At 47.6% G+C, this 21,025-nt stretch overlaps 1 protein-coding gene across 3 annotated transcripts; it reads left to right on the top strand.

Moving 5' to 3' along the window:
• Nucleotides 1–2,315: 2,315 nt before the first annotated feature.
• On the top strand, nt 2,316–17,954 carry SGK2 (serum/glucocorticoid regulated kinase 2; the record flags this gene model as incomplete). Of its 3 annotated transcripts, none has more annotated exons than XM_080924835.1 (12): nt 2,316–2,351; nt 2,886–2,935; nt 3,462–3,519; nt 3,680–3,763; nt 4,702–4,830; nt 6,513–6,625; nt 6,893–6,929; nt 7,761–7,847; nt 10,679–10,774; nt 11,715–11,870; nt 13,889–13,978; nt 17,790–17,954. In XM_080924835.1, 12 exons carry the CDS (start codon nt 2,316–2,318, stop codon nt 17,952–17,954), a joined length of 1,101 nt encoding a protein of 366 aa, XP_080780961.1. The 3 variants fall into 3 exon arrangements, with proteins under 3 accessions (XP_080780961.1, XP_080780960.1, XP_080780962.1); XM_080924834.1 differs by having other exon boundaries at nt 4,699–4,830; XM_080924836.1 differs by lacking the exon at nt 7,761–7,847 and having other exon boundaries at nt 4,699–4,830.
• Between the last annotated feature and the right edge of the window lie 3,071 nt (nt 17,955–21,025).

Genomic DNA, 21,025 nt, shown 5'->3' with positions numbered 1-21,025 from the left:
ATGAGAGAGAGAGAGAGAGAGAGAGAGAGAGAGAGAGAGAGAGAGAGGGAGAGAGAGAGAGAGATGGACCTATATACATACATGTGATTATATAGTCAATGTGTACATAGTACTAGATACGTTTCTTGTCTGAAGACAGACACAAAGACACTCAAAAGCAGACTCACACACATAGTAAATAGAATATATATATATGTATATATATATATCCACATATAAAATATATACACATATAAAAATAGATGCTGGCAACCCTGAATTCTCGTGCGCACTCCCAGGCTAAGCTCTGTGTTGAAGACAACCCTCTGGCCCCTGCACTTTCTCCAGTGTCCAGTAACAGCAGCTGCACTGGACTTTGGACTAGAATCACAGAGTTCCCCGAACAGCCAGTGTGCACTGAGGTCAGATGGTAGAAGCAGTGGGCAGCTGGTCTATGTGCCCAGCGGCACAGTAGACGTGGTTGACTGTCTAGGATTTGGTTCAGGGCCTTGGAACCACCTAGAACTATACAGAGACACACTCAATGTCTGGGGATATTACATCCACTGCACACACAGCAAAAACAATGATGAACTCAGCACAGGTGTACACTCACATGTACACATGCTGTCACACCAACACGTGTACACATTCTTACACACACACACTGACACAAATATCTGAGATCCAGGGCCACACAGTGACACACTGGCACATATCTGCATGGAACTCTTACAGAGAGCACATACTCTGACCTACACAGTCACACATACATTTTTACAGTCCCCAGGTTCTTCTGTGACTGCTGCGTGATCCTTCATTTCTTAGGGAGAAATGGTGACCCCGGGAGAACAGAGGTCTCCCATCCCATCCTAAGAGCTGCTGAATCCTGTGTGACATCACCAGTCCCCTCACTACTGCCACTGCTAGGAGCTCTGCGCTCTGTGCTGGGGGCACCAGGCACTGACACTTGGCTCTTGTTGCGAGAACAGAGAGAGTCTCTCTTGTCCACGGCCTGTGCTCCGCTCCAACCACTGCATCTCCCAGAAGCTCTGCTCTGACCAGGCTGCGTAGGTATGTGGGGCCTGGGTAGGCAGCTGGAGCCAGGCACAGGGCCCATGGGGGACCACCTGGGCAGGGGTGGAGGCGGTGTCACAGCCTGGCTGTGGGAGCATTAGAGAGGCCAGAATGCACTCCCTCTGGTGGAATGAATTCTACAGCCACGCAGGAGTTTGGCAGTGCTGAGCCTTTAGGTCAGCCTAGCTGGGGGATACCCTCCCTTCCCCTGAAGCTACTGTCTCTGCTGCTGATAGCCTCCAGCCTGATGGAAGTTCCTGGCCACAGGTGAATGGGTTTCAATGTCCCACCTGGCAACAAGAATGGTGCCTCTTAGACCTTCCCAGGAAAGCAAGTGATCTAAGAGATATTAGGCCACATAGCCCAGGCCCTGCAGCAACCAAAACTGGGGTCTTTAGATGAACAGTTCTCACCTACCCCTGTGGGAGGGGTAGGTTCTAGGAGGTTCCAAGGCCCTGAACCAAATCCTAGACAGTCAACCACGTCTACTGTGCCGCTGGGCACATAGACCAGCTGCCCACTGCTTCTACCATCTGACCTCAGTGCACACTGGCTGTTCGGGGAACTCTGTGATTCTAGTCCAAAGTCCAGTGCAGCTGCTGTTACTGGACACTGGAGAAAGTGCAGGGGCCAGAGGGTTGTCTTCAACACAGAGCTTAGCCTGGTAGTGACCATGAGAATTCGGGGTCGCTAACATGCCTAGGTGGGAGTCTGGGAAGCCCAATCTACCCACAAAAGGTGGGACCCTGGGAAGTCCTTTTCTAAATCAAGTGTGGTGGCCTATTTCCTCATTCTCACCATTTGGGAGGCTAAGGCAGTTCTAGGCCAGCCTAGGATTTATAGCAAGTTCAAGGCCAGCAGGAGCTCCCAAGTAAGACCCTGTCTAAAACAATAGAGAAACAAAAGTACATAATGCCTTTTAAAAGATTTGGGGTTCCTCACTGAGAAGTATAGGGAAATATTCAGCTTGAGGCCTGCAAGGGTCCTTCCTGCCCTGGCCACCTTGGAGTTCTGGAACTTTTATGAACCGAAAGGGTCCTTTTGTCCTGGATGTCCCCAACCTTTACAGAGACCCAACCAGGAAGGATCCACCCTCTGTCCCTGTCCACTCCTCTGACTTGTTTAGTGAGAAAGGCTGGGCTGGCAAATGTCCTTTGTCCTACCCATACATGGACTGCTGGCTTTTGGAATGGAAGGCCAACCTCCTTCGTTCCTGTCCTTCCCTGTGCCCCCAGAGCCTACCTGATCACAGCTACAGAATGGCCTCCAGCCCAGTTGGAGTTCCTAGCCCACAGGTAAGTGGTTCTTGATCCTTTTCCCAATACCCAGCACCCTGCACCAGGGACTCACTTTCTCCCAAGGCTGAGGAAATCTGTAGAGATACTGACCAGCTCCATGGGCTTGCTACCAGAAGTCGGATCTTCCAGGTTAGTGTGAATTCACTGGGATGGCCACTTGCAAGGAAAACTGAAGAGAGATTTAGCTGGTGGGGGTGGTGTTACAAGAAGTAAATTTGGTTAGAAAAAAAATTATGACATTGGCTTTGAAAATACATGGTTCAAATCCCACCCCGGCTGCCTGTGAGGCCTTGAGCAACTCCTCTCTGGTTTTCATTTTCTTTCTTTATAATTGTCATGGTCTGTTAGATGTGGATGGTTAGATGGAGGAGTGAGAGGTGGGCATAAGAGACAAAAACCAAAGGAGAAATGAGGGTGGGGAGGGCGGGGGAGGGGTAAGCTAGTAGTGATGTTGGCAGAACTGGGGCCTAGGTCAAAGGAAAAAGAGGGGGCTTGCCGATCCTCATTGTTTCTTTCTTTATATGTCTTCAGCCCTCTAGGGCCAATGGGAACATCAACCTGGGGCCATCAGCCAACCCAAAGTGAGTTCTGGTTTCGAAGACAAAATTCCTACCTGGCTGTCCCATGGCTGGTTCTCCTTAGAAAGAAAATCTACGGTCCCTGGTGTACTCAAAGCCTTTGCCAGCTGGCCCAGAACCCTCTTCCCCTATGCCCACCCAGCTTCATCGCTCATTAACCTCTCTGCCTTGACCCAGGTTGAGCCTTCTGCCTGGAATGACCCCAAACATCTGCACTATCGGCAACCTTCCAGGCCCTTCTCCTACTGGGTGTGGGGGCAGGGATGGGGGTGGGGGACGGATGGGCAGACTGCCTTTTGCACCATGTACCTGATTTGTCTCTCCCAATATTAACTGGTCTGTGAGCTAGGTAGGAGGAGGGAGGTGTGTAAGGCTGAGTCTTTTAAGTTTCTTTGGGTCCTGAGACATGTTATTCAGGGGTAAGGCCATAAGGCTCCTGCCAGACCACCTGCCTTTTCCGGGTCTGAAGTTAACCAGAATCCTGGCTTCCTGAGCTTCCAAAGGCTAATCCTTGCTCTTCTGCCCACAGTGCCCGACCCACAGACTTTGATTTCCTCAAAGTCATTGGCAAAGGGAACTATGGCAGGGTAGGTAAGAACTGTGGGAGGCTGGGTTCTCTTCCTCCCACCTGCTGTCTCCATTAGCATATTAAGTGAAGGCTCATGTGCCATGTACCTGGAAAATGAGTGTGGGGGCTGTCAGGGGAACCTCATCATCCCTGACATCTTATATCTTTCCTTTATTCAGGTCCTACTGGCCAAGCGCAAGTCAGACGGAGCCTTCTATGCAGTGAAGGTGCTGCAAAAGAAATCCATCTTAAAGAATAAAGAGGTACCAGAGCTCAGGAAAGCTCACTGCCCTTCCTGCTTCTTGATCTCCAGCCTGGGGGGCGGGGGCTTCCAAAGATGGTCCCATCTCTGAGAAGTCTGGTGGAAACAACTCAGAAAGTTCAGCAGCACACAGGACCCTAACCTTTCTTGAGGAAGGCAAGCCAAGCCATCTCCCTAGGAGCCCCATGAAGGATGAAAAGGCTTGTCTATAACAGGATCCTCTGACGGACCAACTCTCTGCCCTCTCTAGGTATCAGGCTCCCAAATGCACACTGGGTTCACACCATGCCCTCTTCAAAGGGTTCCTTCAGTTGGGCCAGTTTGGAAGGGAGGTCTTCCTGCATGAATGGCCTTGAACACAGCCTGACAGTAAATAGCACTCCGATAGTTTGAGAAATAAACGTGGCATGGGAGATGGCTAAAGGCAGTAAAATACTCCCTGGGAAAGCTCGAGGACCTGAGTTTGATCCCCTAGAACCTACATAAATGTTAAGCATGGCAGTGTGTCTCTCTAATCCCAGTACTGCAGAGACAGGTCCAGTGAGACCCTGTCTCAAAGGATAAAGGAGAGGGGCTAAGGGAAGCATCGGTCATCAACTTATTACAGACTCTCTGGAACACACACACACAGAGCAGGGAGAAAGGGAGGCTTTTCAGATGGATAAAATAGCAGAGTCAGTCATGAGTTTTGCCATAGTATACGCTTTTCTTGTCACCCCAGGGCAGGGGTTTCTGAAGTTACACTAGTGTGAAGTGGCCGGGACTGAGGCTCAAGACACTGACTTCTAAGCACTAGACAGGGAAGAAGGCTGGAGACCATTGAGAACCTGTGTAGGCATTTGAACCAAGGCAGAAAGTCTTGGGCAGGACATTTCCATAAACAAGGTCCCCTGGAATGGACCAGACTGTGACATGGACCCCTGTCTGTGACCACAGCAGAGCCACATCATGGCAGAGCGCAATGTGCTCCTGAAGAACGTGCGGCACCCCTTCCTTGTGGGCCTGCGCTACTCCTTCCAGACCCCAGAGAAGCTCTACTTCGTGCTTGACTACGTCAACGGGGGAGAGGTGAGTGGACCGTGGAAAGGGAGCTGCTCTCCCACCTGCCCACCATGTACCCCACTGCACCCCGACAACAGACCCCACTTGGTAGCCCAAGAAACAGAGCTCAGTAAGTCACCTCTCAAGACAACCCAGTCTATACCAGGCAGGTCCTTTCCACACCTGCGGCTGTACTTCCTGGCCTTTCCCACGCAAGGTGGTTCAGACTCACTCTCATAAGAAAGGTCACTGCCGAGAGAAAATGGGTGGTCATTATTTCCAATACTGACATTTCCCACACCCAGGCCACAGGATAGAGATTACCCATTACTATCATTTCCTTGAAAATCTTACTTAGCTGGGCAATGGTGGTGTACACTTTTAATTCCAGCATCAGGCAGGCAGGGGCAGGTGAATTTCTGTGAGTTTGAGGCCAGCCTGGTCTACAGAGTGAGTTCCAGGATAGCCAAGGCTACACAGAGAGACCCTGTCTTGAAAAAATACAAAGGGGAAAAAATCTTATTTATTTCCATGTGTGTGTATTGTACTTACATTTTATGTGCAGGGCAAACATGTGAGCATGTGTGCATTTGCACGTAGAGGCCAGAGACTGACGTCATAGGTCATCCCCAGGTTCTCTTCCATCTTTTTCATCAAGCCTGGGTCTTGTAAGCAGACCCAGAGCTTGACATGTGGCTAGTCTTGCTAGCCAGCTTGCTCTGATGTCCCTCCATCTCCATCTTTTAAGGAGGAGTTTCAGATAGGCAGGCACGGCCACATGGCATTTATATTGGTTTCTGGGGATCTGGACTCTGTGATGCCCATTTCAGGTCAGAGGAGGGTCCTCACTTTAACCACCGAGCCATCTCAGTATCCTGATATCACTGCCCGAGTAGAGGCCCGAGCCACCTGCTAACCCCAGAACAGGGCAGGGACCTGCTGGGCACAATCTCGGGCTTCGCTTTGTCTCCCTGAGCAAGGGGCAAAATTTAGTGGGGCTCCCCTCAGGTGCATCAGGTTTCACCTGGAACCCAGTGTTCTTCAGCCTGAGTCCAGCAGGGGAGGCTTCATGCTGCACACCCCTAAATGATGGCTTCGAAACTCACAAAGACCAAACCAGGAGCTCTGATCCATGTGATATCCTAATGCTTAAAAAAAAGCACACGTTTGCTGGGCATGTATTACATGCTGTGCCTCACATGTAATCCCAACATATGGGATACAGAGGTCGAAGGACTGTGAGTTCAAGGCCAGGCTGGGTTACATATAGTCTACTCCCTGTTCTAACACACCCTCCCCCCACATACACAAGGTATGTCTTGAACTACCTGGTGTCAAGTTCTAGCCCTGCCAACTCTGAGCTGAGGGACCTTACACAAATCACTTAACTCCTCCTTCTCTGGCGTGAAACGGGCATCACGGTAGAGATTTTGAAGATGGTCATGAAGATTAAATAACAGGCGTGAAGGAGCCCGACTTGCAGCCTGGAATACAGTAGCTGATTAATTATGCTGACCGGAGCCACAGAGAGCCCAAGTGCCCGGAGGGGTGGGGTCAGCACGCACTCTTGGTTCGTTTACACTGCAGTTTAGAATAGGGCGACTAGTCTACACGGAGCAGAGAGTCTTGATGGCCCCTGTCTTGTGCGCCCGGAGCCCGGAGCTGGGAGCCGGGAGAGCCGGGAGCCATCTTTCTCTTCTGTCTTCCAGCTCTTCTTCCATCTACAGCGGGAACGCAGGTTCCTGGAGCCCCGGGCCCGGTTCTACACAGCAGAGGTGGCAAGCGCCATTGGCTATCTTCATTCTCTCAACATCATCTACAGGTGAAGACTCATCAGTCCCAGAACCTTCTTGCTCCACCAGGCAGGGACTGTGTGGGCTGTGACATCCCAGTAAACTCGATCCTTTGCTGAGGAGGACTCTCCTCCTTTGGGCGGGGGTGGGGCTTTTCCAAGACTGTTCTCTGTTTGCAGTCAACCCTTGGATTTCCTTATTCACCTCTGGGAGCTTCCATGAGTAGTTCTCCTGCTAGGACCGGAGTCCCTAATTCACTCAGGAAATAGCTGTTTTATTTTTCTTATTTTCTGCAGAGACCTGAAGCCAGAAAACATTCTCTTGGACTGCCAGGTGTGTGAGGTGTGTGTGTGTGTGTGTGTGTGTGTGTGTGTGTGTTTATACATGAAGCTCAAATCTGTATTCTCTAAACATGGTCTGTATACATTGGTACTTATGTATTACATATGTACGCACATGGTAGCATTCATTCTTGAGTGTATATGTACATATGTAATATTGCACATGTGTATGTATAGACTCATGTGTACAGGAGTCTATGTGCGTGAGCAGATATCAGTGCAGAAAAGTATACGGTATACATATACAGAACTGGTACACTGTGGTTGCAAGAGGCGCCTCAACACACTTCACAGGATTGGGGCCTAAGCAGGGATTGCTCTTTAGGATGGGAATAAATTGAGACAAGGGGATTTGGGCCTCCATGACCCTCAGCGCTCAGTTGCGGGATGGGGATTGTCCTCTAGGGGGCAGCATAACGTTGGAAAAGAGTAGAATCCCAGCGATGCTGTGAGGATTAAGCATGGCAGCTTCAGGAGTCTCATAAGAGCCCCTCGGTATCTCTCTCTGTCTTCTCCATCCTCACACCCAGTTAGCGCTGGTGGGCTTGTCAGACTCCAGCCCACCATCAACAGGACTGCTACCCAAAAAGAACCTCCCAGACTTGCCGGACTTGCCCCTGTGGTGGGAACAGGCCTGAATCATAATAAACTAGGGAAGATACCAGATTGCCACACCCACTGCCTGTGCACTGAGATCTCCTGGCGTCCGGGCCATGAATCTGGGTCAGCATAAAGCACACAGCTTGTGTCTCCTCACCGTACCCCACAGCCACTACTCTAGGGTGCGGAGTCCAAGTTGTGACCACGTTTCTCACCCACACAGGGTCATGTGGTACTGACAGATTTCGGCCTTTGCAAGGAATGTGTAGAGCCTGAGGAGACCACGTCCACCTTCTGCGGCACCCCTGAGGTATGTGGAAAATCTGTGGAGAAAGCAGACCATGAATGGCTGAGATCACAGACACTAAATGCTACAGTAGAAGAGCCTTATTCTCCCAAGCTCTTCCCCGAGTCAGCCCTATGTTCAATCTTTATTTCCTTGTGAGTGTCAGGGAACTGGCTTTCGGGGACCCAGCTACCTCTGGTGATTTCAGCTGCTGCCCAATGGAAACAGGTCAACTATAGCTGCATGTGGGGTTGCACGCCTGCAATTCCAGCGCTTGAGAAGTGGGGACAGGATTTTGAAGGCAGCCTCAATTATATAGTAGGTTCCAGGTCAGCTGGGAACTCCACGGAACCAAAACCAAATACATATAAACTTGATCTATTTATTGTGATGCTAGGGGATGAACTCAGAGCCTCAGGCATGCTAGGAAACTATATATTTTTAAAAAGTAAAGTAATGTGCTGGAGAGATGGCTCAGTGGTTAAGAGCAGTGGTTCCTTTTTCCAAAGAACCTGGCTTTGGTTCCCAACAATAACACGGCAGCTTCCAACTGTCTGTAAATCCAGGTCCAAAGGATTCAATGCCCTCTTCTGGCCTCCAGGGATGCTGCATGTAAGTGGTGCAAGCAAAACACCCATACATACAAAATTGAAATAAATAAATCATACGTATGTGTGTATACATGTGTCTATACATGTATGTATGTGTGTATGTATGTGTGTATATGTATGTATGTATGTATGTATGTATGTATAAAGACAGGGATGGAGAGATGTCTCAGCAGTTAAGAGCATTTATTTCTCTTGCAGGGGATCAGGAATTGGGTACTAGAACCCCAGGGCAGTTTACAGACATCTGTAACTCCAGTTTAAGATGATATGACATCCTCTTTTGGCATTTGTGGGCACTACACACATGTGGCACACAGACATACATGTAGGCAAAACACCCATACACATAAAGTAAAATTAAATAAGTCTTTAAGAAAAGCAAAACAGACAGGAATGGGGTCGTAGCTTGATGGTAAAGCATTGGTCAAGGCCCTGGGTTAGATTCCCAGCACCAAATACACACAAAGAAAAAAGAAACGGGCAATGCTATGACATGTTGACACATGCTCTTAATCCCAGCTTTCAAAGGGGGAGACAAGTAGATCTCTGCCAACCAATTAATCAATCAACCAATCAATCAGTAAATATTGCATATCTAGGCAGGAATTCATATGTCTATCTGACTTGCCTTGGGTATAAAACCTTTCCTTGAACACCCACAGTCTTGGATGTTGACCCTTGAACCTGGAGGGCTCCTGTAGCTTGAGCAAGCATCAGGAGGGGCAAAGGACTGAGGCTGAAAAGTGGAGCTGCTCCTCTCTGTTCACCCTGGGGCAGGGCTTTAGAGCCTCCCTGTTTGTCTCCATTAGCCTGCAAAGTTGTTCTGGACCTTCAGAGGGGTTCCTCCAGTTGGTACTCAGGGAGCTGATGGTCTGGCAACCTCTCCCAGCAGGTACCATTAGCTATGTTTGTACGTAGGGTACTGGATGAAGCTGACCAAAGACTGACAATAGTCAGTTCTTCCTTGGGCACAACTAGCAATAGGGGGCGGGGAGATATGGAATTGCTACTCATGTAGATAGAGGTTCCTTCTTCTAGAAATGTCACGGCTGAAGTCCCAGGCACACAGACAAGAGTTTCTACCTTTGATCCTGTGTCCCCAGTAGGGACTCCATGTCTTTTTTTCCTACTGTGTGTGTGTTTGTGTGTGTGTGTGTGTGTGTTATAGACAGGCTCATGTGTACATGTGTATAGAGGTCAGTAGATGGTGGCAAGTGTCTTCCCTAATCACTCTCACATTATTTTTTTGAGAAAATGTTCCAAACTGAACTTGGAGTCCTTCCGTTTGGCTAGGGTAGCTGACCAACAATCTAGAGATCTGCTTGTGTCTACCCCAACCCTGTGGCCTATCACGGGGGCTACAAACATAAGCCATCTCACATATACTGGCTTGTATGTGACTGCTGGGGATTTAGATATAGGTCTTCATGCCTATACACCAAGGATATCTCCAGCTACCACTCTGATCATGTTTCCATTTAAGGATACAGAAGCCAAAGTTCTGGCGGGTCAAGTGCTCTTTCTAGATACATACACTGAAGACGGCTCAGAGCTGTATGGTTTTCTCCCTTTCCATAGACCCATATAGTCCTTTAGGGCAGCTTTTTCTGTGGCTGGGACTCCATTCCCAAGCAGCAAAGAACTCCAGGCTAAGAGATCATCAAGCCCCTAGGATGGGCTGAAACACTGCAGTGTCTCAGCTTTTTTCCCTGTGCCAGACATGGATGGCTCCCTGGCATGTTCCCATCAGGATGGCCTGGAATGTACCTCTTTCTGACCTTCTCCCCTGGCATTAAGGTATCCAAACAGAGGTATGCCACATTCCTTTAGCTTTGCCCCTCTGTCACCTCGATGCCCTGTGAGGTGCTGCCAAGGCTTTCCCAGTCTTGGGACACAGGTAGCCTATAGGTGACCATATATAATTAAGAAGGCTTGGCTGCTTCTGAACGGCAGATCTGGCTTGGTGAGGAGGTCACAGACAGGCTGTAGATCCCTTTACCCCTTTGGCTGGTACTCTTGTGAGATATACAACACGCATAACCATGCAGGACAGTCTTGTCTGATTTCTGGTGTGCCCCAGTGCACTGCAAAGGGCCCGTCACCAACCAGACCTCTAGTGAGCAAGTGAGAAGCTATGACATTTTGATGGCAGAAACAACCCTCTGCTGATGTTCTCCTTTGAGTTCCTTGTTTATAGAGAAGGTGAGACTAGGGGGTCCTCAAATAACTATACTTCCTCGACAGTACTTGGCTCCAGAAATTCTTCGTAAAGAGCCTTATGATCGAACAGTGGACTGGTGGTGCCTAGGGGCGGTCCTCTATGAAATGCTACATGGCCTGGTGAGTCAACAGATATGTCTACAGGGCACGTGTGGCTTGGGATAGCTGAGGGTGGTCCCTGTTTTATGTAAAGTGAGTTTAGCAGCTTCCATTTATAACACGCCCTTTTTGGAGAGTAACCACTTTTATTGTGCCAAGAGGGAAACTGAGGTTGAAAGGTCACAGTGCTGATAGATTGGGAGCCACCCTGGGATATATGCTTAGGTGGAAGCTGTGTACACCTTCCTGAGGCTGGATTTCCTCTGGCTGAGTTCTTCAGCATGGCCTGGTGCCGCCTGGCCTGGTGCTGCAGAAAGAATCAGTTCTGAGCACGTAGAAGGACCAGTGGGCAGAAGAGCTGGAGGAAGAGCAAGGAGGGGTAGACTATGAAGGTAGTCTAGAGCTCTGCTCTTTTCTCTTTTTAAAATTATGTATTTAATGTATATGAGTGCACTATAGCTGTCTTCAGACACACCAGAAGAGGGCATCAGATCCTATTACAGATGGTTGTGAGCCACCATGTGGTTGCTGGGAATTGAACTCCAGACCTCTGGAAGAGCAGTCAGAGCTCTTAACTGCTGAGCCATCTCTCCAGCCCGCCCTGTTCTTTTCTTAGCTATGATTTAATGGTCTCCAGCTTTGTCTTCTCTCATCTGCCGGAAGCCTCTGGCAGAAGATGGCTGTGAGGCCAGGAAGAGATGAGTAAGGTGAGAATAAAATACTTAGTGCACAGGTGGTCCAAGGCGCTCCGGGAGCTTCCCATGGAGTGAGAAACCCTGTGACTTTCTCAGCAATCCTTTGTCCAGCACTGGAAGCCTGGAGGTCCTTTCTCTCTCTATCTGCCCCATGAGCTGTGGCCCTGGACACAGGCCCGGACAAATCCTCTGGGCTATCCAGCGTGCTCTAACACTCTGAAACCCCTTTCCGGCTGAACCTTCAGCTTTTCTCCCTGTCTCCCTAGCCCCCCTTCTTCAACACAGACGTGGCCCAGATGTATGAGAACATTTTGCACCAGCCGCTACAGATCCCTGGAGGGCGGACAGTGGCTGCCTGTGACCTCCTGCAAGGCCTTCTCCACAAGGACCAGAGGCAGCGGCTGGGTTCCAAGGAAGACTTTGTAGGTGACCAAGCAGAAGAGCATGGGTCTAGTGCATCTTCCTAGAAATTACCTTCCTGTCAGTTGAGCTCTCTCTCTTTTCCTTTCCCCTCTCTCCTTCCCCTTCCATCCCTCCCCCACTCTTTGTGCGTGTGTGTGTGTGTGTGTGTGTGTGTGTGTGTGTGTGTGTGTGTAGGGCAGGGGTTGATGCCAAGTGTCTTCTCCAATAGTCTACTTTATTTCTTGGGACAGAGTTTCTTGCTGAACCTGTAGATTGCCAATTGGCTATACTGGCTGCCCAGTGAATCCCAGGGAGCCTCCTGTCTTTGCCTCCTCAGCTCTGAGATTAGACAATATGCCCTCATCCTCAGCCTTTACCTAAGTGCTAGCGATCCAGACTTAGGTCCTCAAGCACTTTACCAACTGCCATCTCCCTAGCCCCTATGTTCGTAAAAAATGCAGAACTTTTGGGTCAGCCAATATTTGCTGAACACTCGTTTGTACCAGTGCTGAGGCAGGTGCTAGGGATTTAATGACCCTATGGCATGGTCTCTGGTATGGTTAAGCTTGAAGGTGGAAGACGGACAAAGAGCAGAACCTCTGTGCAGTTGTCACCAAGTGCGATGAATTTCAGGAAGGAAACGAAGGATGAACAGAGATAGAAAAGGAGAGTGTATGGGGACCACACCATCTCACACTGGCACGGCCAGACATGTCCTCTCTAAGGAGGTGACAAGTCGAACTTGGAATATGAGGAGCCATGCAAAGAGCCAGAAGAAGGCTCCCCAGCCGTGGGCACAGCATATGCAAGAGTCTTGTAGGATGAACAGGGAGGAGAATGGCAAGAAAGAGTGTGTCTGCTGAGCAGAGGCATGGTATGATCTAAGTATTCTTAGATCCCTCTGCTTCTGTGCAGAGGGACTTCACAGATATCTTGCTTTTCACAAATATCTAAAATTTTTTAAAAAAAGATTAAGGCATCACTTTAAAGATGATCTTAGTTATTACTCACTGTAAGATCATCTCAGGGTCAGCAAGAGAGTTTGGGTGTAAGCTGCCAGCTATCAAGCCTGACTACTTGAGTTCAATTCTCAGGATCCAGATGGCAGAAAAGAACTGACTCCCCAAAGTTGTTCTCTGACTTCCACATGTGGCATCTAAAGGACAGGTTCCAGTACTGCCCCCCTCCCCACCTCTACGGATAGCCCAGCTTTTGACCCATGTCTGGCATAGAACGTGGGTTTGTATCATATACACTAAAGGATCTCCATGCCAGGTACTGTGACGGGTGAGAACGTTTTGGCTATCTGCCTGTCTGTTCCCACAGCCAGCTTAAAGATCCAGACTTCTCTGTAGACGGATTCCCTTCCTTCCAAAGAGAAGTTTGCATCTTAGAACATGCCTGTGACTCTTTAGATAAACTATGCTGTGTTCACATGAGTCAAGCCTCTGGAAGGCTGTACTGATAGAAGGAGCTGCAGAACTGTTCAGTGCAAAGCACACAGACGGAGGACCCTGCTGGAAGGGAAGGGATGTTAGGAAAGAAGTGGGGAATCATGCCTAGGACTCACTCCTCACTTCTGGGACTCTGGAAATCTGGGGTTATTCATGGGCCTTTACTCCTCATGTCTTCGTTAGTGAGTGTGGGCTTGTTCTATATCTCTGGATTGCATTCTGAAGAATCAAGATGTATTAATTTGTGTGGAAGTTGGGGGTTGTCTTCAAGCGCCCCCTGCTTACCCTAGCCCTCTATAACCAGTTCGAAGCTTTGCTCACAGAAATGCCTCCAGAGCCTGGTACGGCGTGGGTGCTGAACTCTAACTGTGGAAAATCTAACTGTGCTGTAGGGAAGAATTCAGGTTCAGATGATGTGGGAGGTGAGATGTCTGTTGACTGAATGCTCTCTTAACTGGGTAGACTAGCCAGAGCTGCAAAGGTCTATATCTGTCTGTCTGTCATCTAGTTGGTGGCCAATAGTAGGTACCAGTTGGGAGCTGCTATGGCGAGGACTGCTTCTGATCAGTGCCTTATTTCTACAGCTCGACATAAAGAACCATATGTTCTTCAGTCCCATAAACTGGGATGATCTGTACCACAAGAGGCTGACTCCACCTTTCAACCCAAACGTGGTAAGCAAGCACAGGGTTCTCTCCAGATTTTGGCTTCTGGATTCCCAGGGCTGGTAGAATTTAGGCCGACTAGCTTTACATAACTGGCAAAGCCAAGGACTGGAGAGTCCCAGGGATTTGTGCAAGGCAGCAGGAATCCGAACTGGCTCTAGCCCCTGGAGGCTAGTTCAGCCCTAGAAGGATGAGCCATGGCTGCTCCTTCATCTTTCATCGCCAACCCCACAAAACTGATACAATGCTTGTTTTTGAGACGTGATAGCCCAGAGTAGCCTTAAGCTTAGGATCCTCCTATGTTGCCTTCACAGGCACTGGTCACCCCCACCCAGTGCCTGTACAGACCTTTCTAGTGTTCTGTGTCACAGTGGTACACCTAGGCAGAGCCATATCTTTAGACCCTTTCCTGATGATAAAAGTTACATGTATCCTTGTGCAAAGTGTGTAAGGTGAAGTTGAAAGCAGCAAGGGGGAAATTGCTGGGTTTCTCACCAGCCAACAGTTGGCAGACTCCCTTCCACACCCAGACACTGCCAGGACTCGTTCCCTATCTTCATTTTTTCTTTGGGGAGTTCCTGCCCATGAATGTGACACTAGATTTCTTTTTCCTTATTTTTCCAGGAGTCTAGATACTATCTTATTATCCCTATATTCCTGGCTGGCTTCAAACCAAGCACCAGGGCCAGCTATCACCAGTTTTGTGTGTGTGTGTGTGTGTGTGTACATGCATACATACATACATGCATACAAACAAACACATGCACATTTTTTTGAGATGGGGACTCTGTATGTAGCCCCTGGCTATCTTGAAATTCACTCTGTGTATCAGGCTAGCATCAAAGTCAGAGATCCACCTGTCTCTGTCATGTGATTATATTCAATGCAATGCTACATCACAAATGAATATGAATCTGTGGAGGAGCTGCAAAAGCGAAGATGACAGAGCAGTTGAGGGAACCCATATAGACTAAGGTTAGTTTGCCCTGCAGCGAGGAAGGACTACACATGCCAAGGCCAGCAATAGTGAGATTCTTAACCGTGGGATTTGCGCACCACTGAGGTGTTTGAAAACAATGGCTACTGCTGCCTTTGGCCTGGCAGTATAGGTGTGAAGCTATGAGCGCATGCCTAAAATCTCTACAAATGCAGTTTCCAAAGACAAGCCTAGAACCAAGCCCGCCCCCACCCCCGGCTTGCTCTTGGGACAAAATCATCATCATTTGATGATACCTGGATGCTCTCTCCTCCTGGAGTTTTCTGATAAGTCTGACTCGTCACTCATCCTGACTAACAGACTCCAGGGTTCACAAGAGGCCACCAGTCTGAGACACTGCTCACTGGGGACTAGGTTCTAGCACCAGGTTCTTGATAAAATGTTGTCAGATAGGATCTATAGTGCAGGGTCCTGAGACGTTACTTTCCTTTCAGATTTTATTTTTGTCTTGGGAATGGAACTGAGCCTCACATGCTAGACAAGTACTCTATCACTGAGTTATACCCCGGCTTTTGTTTTCTTTCTTGGGACTTAAAATGACAGTAAAGATGGTATAGCGACAGTTTCATGAAAATTGTATAATAAAAGAACAAAGAAAGTCATAATCAAGGCACTCTTCAAATATTCTGGTGGAAACATTAGGTAGGTGGGTTACAGCAAAATGGAGACATCTACTAAAGACATTCTTATGGTCTTTTATGCATTCCACTAATTTTATCTGGGCTACAGAGATGGCTCAGTGGTTAAGAGCACTGATGACTCTTCCAGAGGTCCTGAGTTCAATTCCTAGAAACTACATGGTGACTCATAATCATCTGTAATGAGATCTGATGCTCCCTTTCTTCCTGTGTGTCTGAAGAGAGCAACAATGTACTCACATAAATGAATCTTAAAAAGAAAACAAACAAAACTTTATCTGTTAGCCACAGGATGCTAGGTCAGACACAGAAGAGGGTAAGGAATCCTGATAATGGAGAGGAATGGCTAATGACAGCTCAAGGTAAATTGTAATTAGGTTCTAGACCTGCAACGTCCCAACCTCTCTATAATTATTGAAGTTTTAATCAGTTAATCAGACTGATGGCAGGTGTGGTTCCTTTTAGGAATGTTGGTTCACAAGATAGAATGCTCACAGAATCCTAGAAGAGATATAGGAAAATACAGTGATGTATGGGCCTTCCAGCGAGACATGGGGGAGGATTCCTGGTTCTGCTATTACTGTTGAGAGCTTGTCCACATTTCTTTAGTACCACGTTCTTCATTTGTAGAAAGTGGAAACGAATTGGTTGTCAAGACCTACGTAGCTAATGTTAGCCAAGGAGCATGAGAGAAATTCACATTCTGGTCCAGGAACTCTGAGCCTGGGCTGGACCACTGCACCCTGTGGCCCTTCTGAGAAGCTGGAAGCCGTGGCTCATTTGTTTCCTCAGTCCAAGACCTGCAGGCTAAAGCAGCTCTGCAGAGCCTTCCACCACCACTCACCTGATTATGTCAGAAACCCCAGGGGCAGTGTCTCCTCTGCAGGAACACAGTATTGCTTTGTTCCTGCCCTCTAAACGACAATCTTTTTAAAGATTTTATTTTAATTGAGTACATACTATATAGGTGAATATGTGCAGACTGGTATGGTGTAGGGCCCAGCGGAAGCCAGAAGAGGGCATCAGATTCCCTAGAGCTGGAGTTAAAGGTGGTTGTGTAGCTTTCCAGAGGGTGCTGGAAACCAAACTTAAGTCCTCTGCAAGAGCACCAAGCACTCTTAACTACTGAGTAGTCTCTCTGGGCCCTGAATAAGCTTCTACCTGGAGTCTATGGGTTTTTCAGAGTATACCAGGCCAGCATTTCTCTGTGGAGCCTCAACCTGTGGTTAACAGTGAAACAGCTGGTGCTAATGGTCTGGGATTATCTCACTTGTGGTGTTTTCCTGACTCCTCTTCACCTCCATCAAGCCAGTTTTGAGCCTGTGTATACGGTGGCCTCAGAGTACCGAGAGGGACACCTCCTAAGGTACCTTTTACAAGCCTTTGGTTAGTTGGCAGTATGATGACTGGGTAGTCACATGACTAGCCCATGTTAGCCATATATATATACATATATATATATATAGGAGTGGAAATGGAGAATCTATTATCTGTTTTTGAGACAGGGTCTGACTATGTTTCCCTGTCCCTGGCTGTCCTAGAACTCTTTATGTAGGTACAGCAGTAGACCAGGCTGGCCTGAAACTCATAGAGAACCACTTGTCTCTGTCTCCCTAGTCTGAAGATTAAGGGGGTTCAACCACTATGGCCAGCATTGTGTGCTTTTAAAGACAGGATCTATGTACTCCTAGATAACCTCAAACTTACCTTGTAGCCAAGGATAACCTGGGAATTCTAATCTCCCTGTCTTCTCCTCCCAAGAGATGTGATTCAAATGTGCACCACTGTGCTGTTTGTCTGTGATCATTTTTTTCCCATTTCCCTCCGATATGGCCTGCCTGCCCCAGTGTCCCCACCACATTACCTTATTTTACCTCTATTATCTAGGACTTTATTAGTCCTCTAAATGATCCTCCTGACTTTCCTCTGTTGTGTTCAGTCCTTGAAAGTAGAGGTTACTTTGTCCTCCCATATTCCCAGTGCTATGAGCTGAGCATACAGTAAGCATTTAGGATGTAGACATGACTAACGGCTTGTCTGAGGATGGTGTGGGGCATGAGATACTGTTAAATATGAAGGACCAGGAGGACTGAGACAGGAAGGCCTGATACCCCTCTTCCAGCTCTGGGATCCTTAGTTGACTCTGATCCCTGCCTCCCTTCTCACCCTTGGCTTCTACTGACAGGAAGGACCCGCTGACTTGAAACACTTTGACCCAGAGTTCACCCAGGAAGCTGTGTCCAAGTCCATTGGCTGCACCCCTGACACCATGGCCAGCAGTTCTGGGGCCTCCAGTGCATTCCTTGGATTTTCCTACGCACAGGACGATGATGATGTCTTGGACTCTTGAGAGACAAGCACTTGGGAAGCCACCAAGCCCAGCTGGCACCTTTGGGAACTACCTCCTGCTTCACTAAGACACAATGAGCCCCAAAGAAGTAAGACACAGTGGCTCAGACAAGATGGGAGTGTTTTCCATAACATAAAAGAGCAGTTCAGGGCTCAGGCTGTCTGCATAGGCTCCCAAGTACCCAGCCATCTGCATCTGCGGTTCTGGCTTGCCCTTCTTGAGAAATGACTTCTGTGCTTGGTTTTTCGTTTTTGTTTTGCTTGTTGTTGCTGAGGCAGTGACAAAATATGAAAGAATAGTAACGTAAAGAACATCTATTTGGGCTCAGATGGTTCAGCTCAGAGTTGGCTGATCCATCCATTGCTGTGGGTTTTTAGCCAAAGCTGAGTCATCTTGCTAGAAGGATGACTTCCTTATGCCTACCAGGAAGCAGAAACCTGAAGTCTGGGCTGGGAATAAAATACCTTCAAATAAGATATTCCCAAGAAGGATATCCTACTCCCTTCAAGCAGGGCCCACCTCCGAGTTATCACCTCTCCATGCTATAAAATTACAAATCTATGAATGGACTAAATTGCCGAGGAAGCCTGAGCACCCCTCCCCCATTGGATAGTGGTCCAATCATTTACTAAAGGCCTCATCAGCTAAACTCGGCAACCTTTAGAAAACACTTCATATCAGAACTGGGATAGCTTTGAATACTGAGTTACAAGATCACAAAGTGGTTACTGGTCACTTTTGTATTCTAACCAAGAGAAAAGGAGGAACGGGATAGAAGTGGGTTGCCCAGAAGCCCTGTCTGGTGGCTTCTTTTAGTGTGTCATAAATCCTCCAGCTCTACTGGAATGAAGCCCAGGTGCAAGCTACCTCTCTTTGTAAAAGGGTTCAGATGCTGAGGGAAAGGAGAGAATGCTGCACAGGTGACCAGTACTCTGGGAGAGGACCTCTTGGTATTTGGATTTTTATTTCAGTGAATAAACTGGTGAAATGTAGTATTCCTGTCGTGTGTTGCCTTCGGTTTCACATTGCTCTGTGGCTGGTGTCTTTGTTTCAAGTAGTATTAGATGCACTGGATATTTGTTACTCGATATGGTTGCCTCAACACCTTTTAATATTCAAGAAATTCCCTATTTTTGCGCCTCTGTTGGAGGGGGAAGGGTGGCAACCTCCATTTAAGAGTTGCAGGAAATGGTAGATTCTGACTTCATCTTCCTCTTAGCTCAAGTGAGACATTTGCTTCAGAGATGCATCTGTGCCATACCTGACTTCTGCCTGTCAAAGTGTCCACAGTGCAGACTGTAGCAGCCAGTCCCTAGAAGCCTTGAGCTTTCCTTTGAAGATGTCAAGGTCTTTAACACGCTCCCTTTTTACTTAGTTATCCAAAGTCAGCTTCAGAGCATGTCTCTTGGCCAAGTTGCAGAGCTGATGATGTTCATGTTTGTTAGCAATCTTCATTCAAATGACCCTGAGGTAGAAATTGCTTCCCCTTCTATTGCCAATGAAGAGACCAGGTCAGAGACCTACTCCTGTGGCTTGAAAGCCACACTACTAACAGGCTGGGATGTTGAACTGTATTTGACCTAGGGCTTTACTTTGTAACCTTTGGACAGGTCTACTCCTCACTAGGACACTTAGGGCCAAGAAATTAGCATTTCTCATGAGAGACGGGAATAGTGCACATGTCCGGAAGACCAGGGAGGTCAAGATGTGTGAATCTGTGAGTTCCAGGGCAGCCTGGTCTACAAAGTGAGTTCCAGGCATTCAAGGAGACACAATGAGATCGTATCTGGAAAAAAAAAAATAAAAAAGAAAGAAAATCTCTTAGAATAAAGCAAGAATTGGCTAGAACAAACCCGAGAGTGATAAAGGGAGGCCCTCACTCCTGATCTGGGCCTGGTTATCAAGTTCATGTGCTTTACCTTAAGGACAGAGCTGATCTTGGAGGCCGATATCCTGGCTAGCTACTAAGTTGGAGGTGTTCAAAATTCATCATTTCAGAAGGCAATTCACTAGCCAGACTTGGGCATGTGGTGTATGTTCAGGAAACTGCCCATGTCGGGGAGATTATTTTGCTTTATTTCAGTTTCTTTTCCACAAACTTCTGGAACATACTTCAAGGTAACCTCATTAAGCTGGCAGTTTTGGGGACAATGGGAGGACTTTCTTTGAGTCAGGGTATGCTGGTAATTTTTACTGACTTTTCCTCTATACTTGGCCCCACTCCTTTCTTCTTAGTTTTGTTGTCTTTGTCCCCTGCCCCAGGAATGAAGAGGGGAGGCAAGGTTGGGACACATAAAAACAAAAGAAAACCTCAGTAACACTGGTCCACTGGAGATCAAAGCTCAGTCAAGAATTAGTATTAAGCTTTGATATGGAAAGGAACTGATTCTTATTTTCCCTACTGTGGATTAACTGCTAGAGGTAGGACACAAGGAGAGGACAAATCTTCCATCTTACAGGAGTGTGACTCTCAGAAGCCTGAACATGCTGTTAAAAGTCCACAGTCAGCTGGTTCTTTTCTAAGATTGTAAAGTCACAATCTTTACAGGATAAAGACTGCTTCACCAGGATAAAGAATGAAAATGAGCAAGTACTCTATGAAACTGGCAGTGAGATTCTATGTCTATCTATATATATATTAGAATATCCCATTAAAATTTGTATTTGTGGGGGCTGAAGAGATGGCTCAGAGGTTAAGAATACTAGCTGTTCTTCCAGAGGTCCTGAGTTCAATTCCCAGTAACTACATGGTGGCTCCCAACAATGTATAATGAGACCTAGTGCCCTCTTCTGGTGTACATACATATATGTAGACAGAACACTGTATACATAGTAAATAGATCTTTTAAAAATAATGTATCTGTATGTGTGTGTGCATAAACATGCCACAGAATACTTGTAGAGGTCAAAGGACAATTTATAAAAATAGGTTCTCTATTTCCATTATGTGGGACTCAGGGATTTTAAACTCAGGGTGTCAGGCTTAGCCTTTACCTGCTGAACCATTTCAAAGGCCCCATCCCAATTCCATACAATCCTCACAATAAACCTTAGAATCTATTGTCAATTCA

Source organism: Micromys minutus (genome assembly GCF_963924665.1).
Source record: "Micromys minutus genome assembly, chromosome: 11".
Lineage (NCBI taxonomy): Eukaryota > Metazoa > Chordata > Mammalia > Rodentia > Muridae > Micromys > Micromys minutus.
Note: the sequence above shows the minus strand (reverse complement) of the source record. Positions and strands in the feature narration are given on the sequence as shown.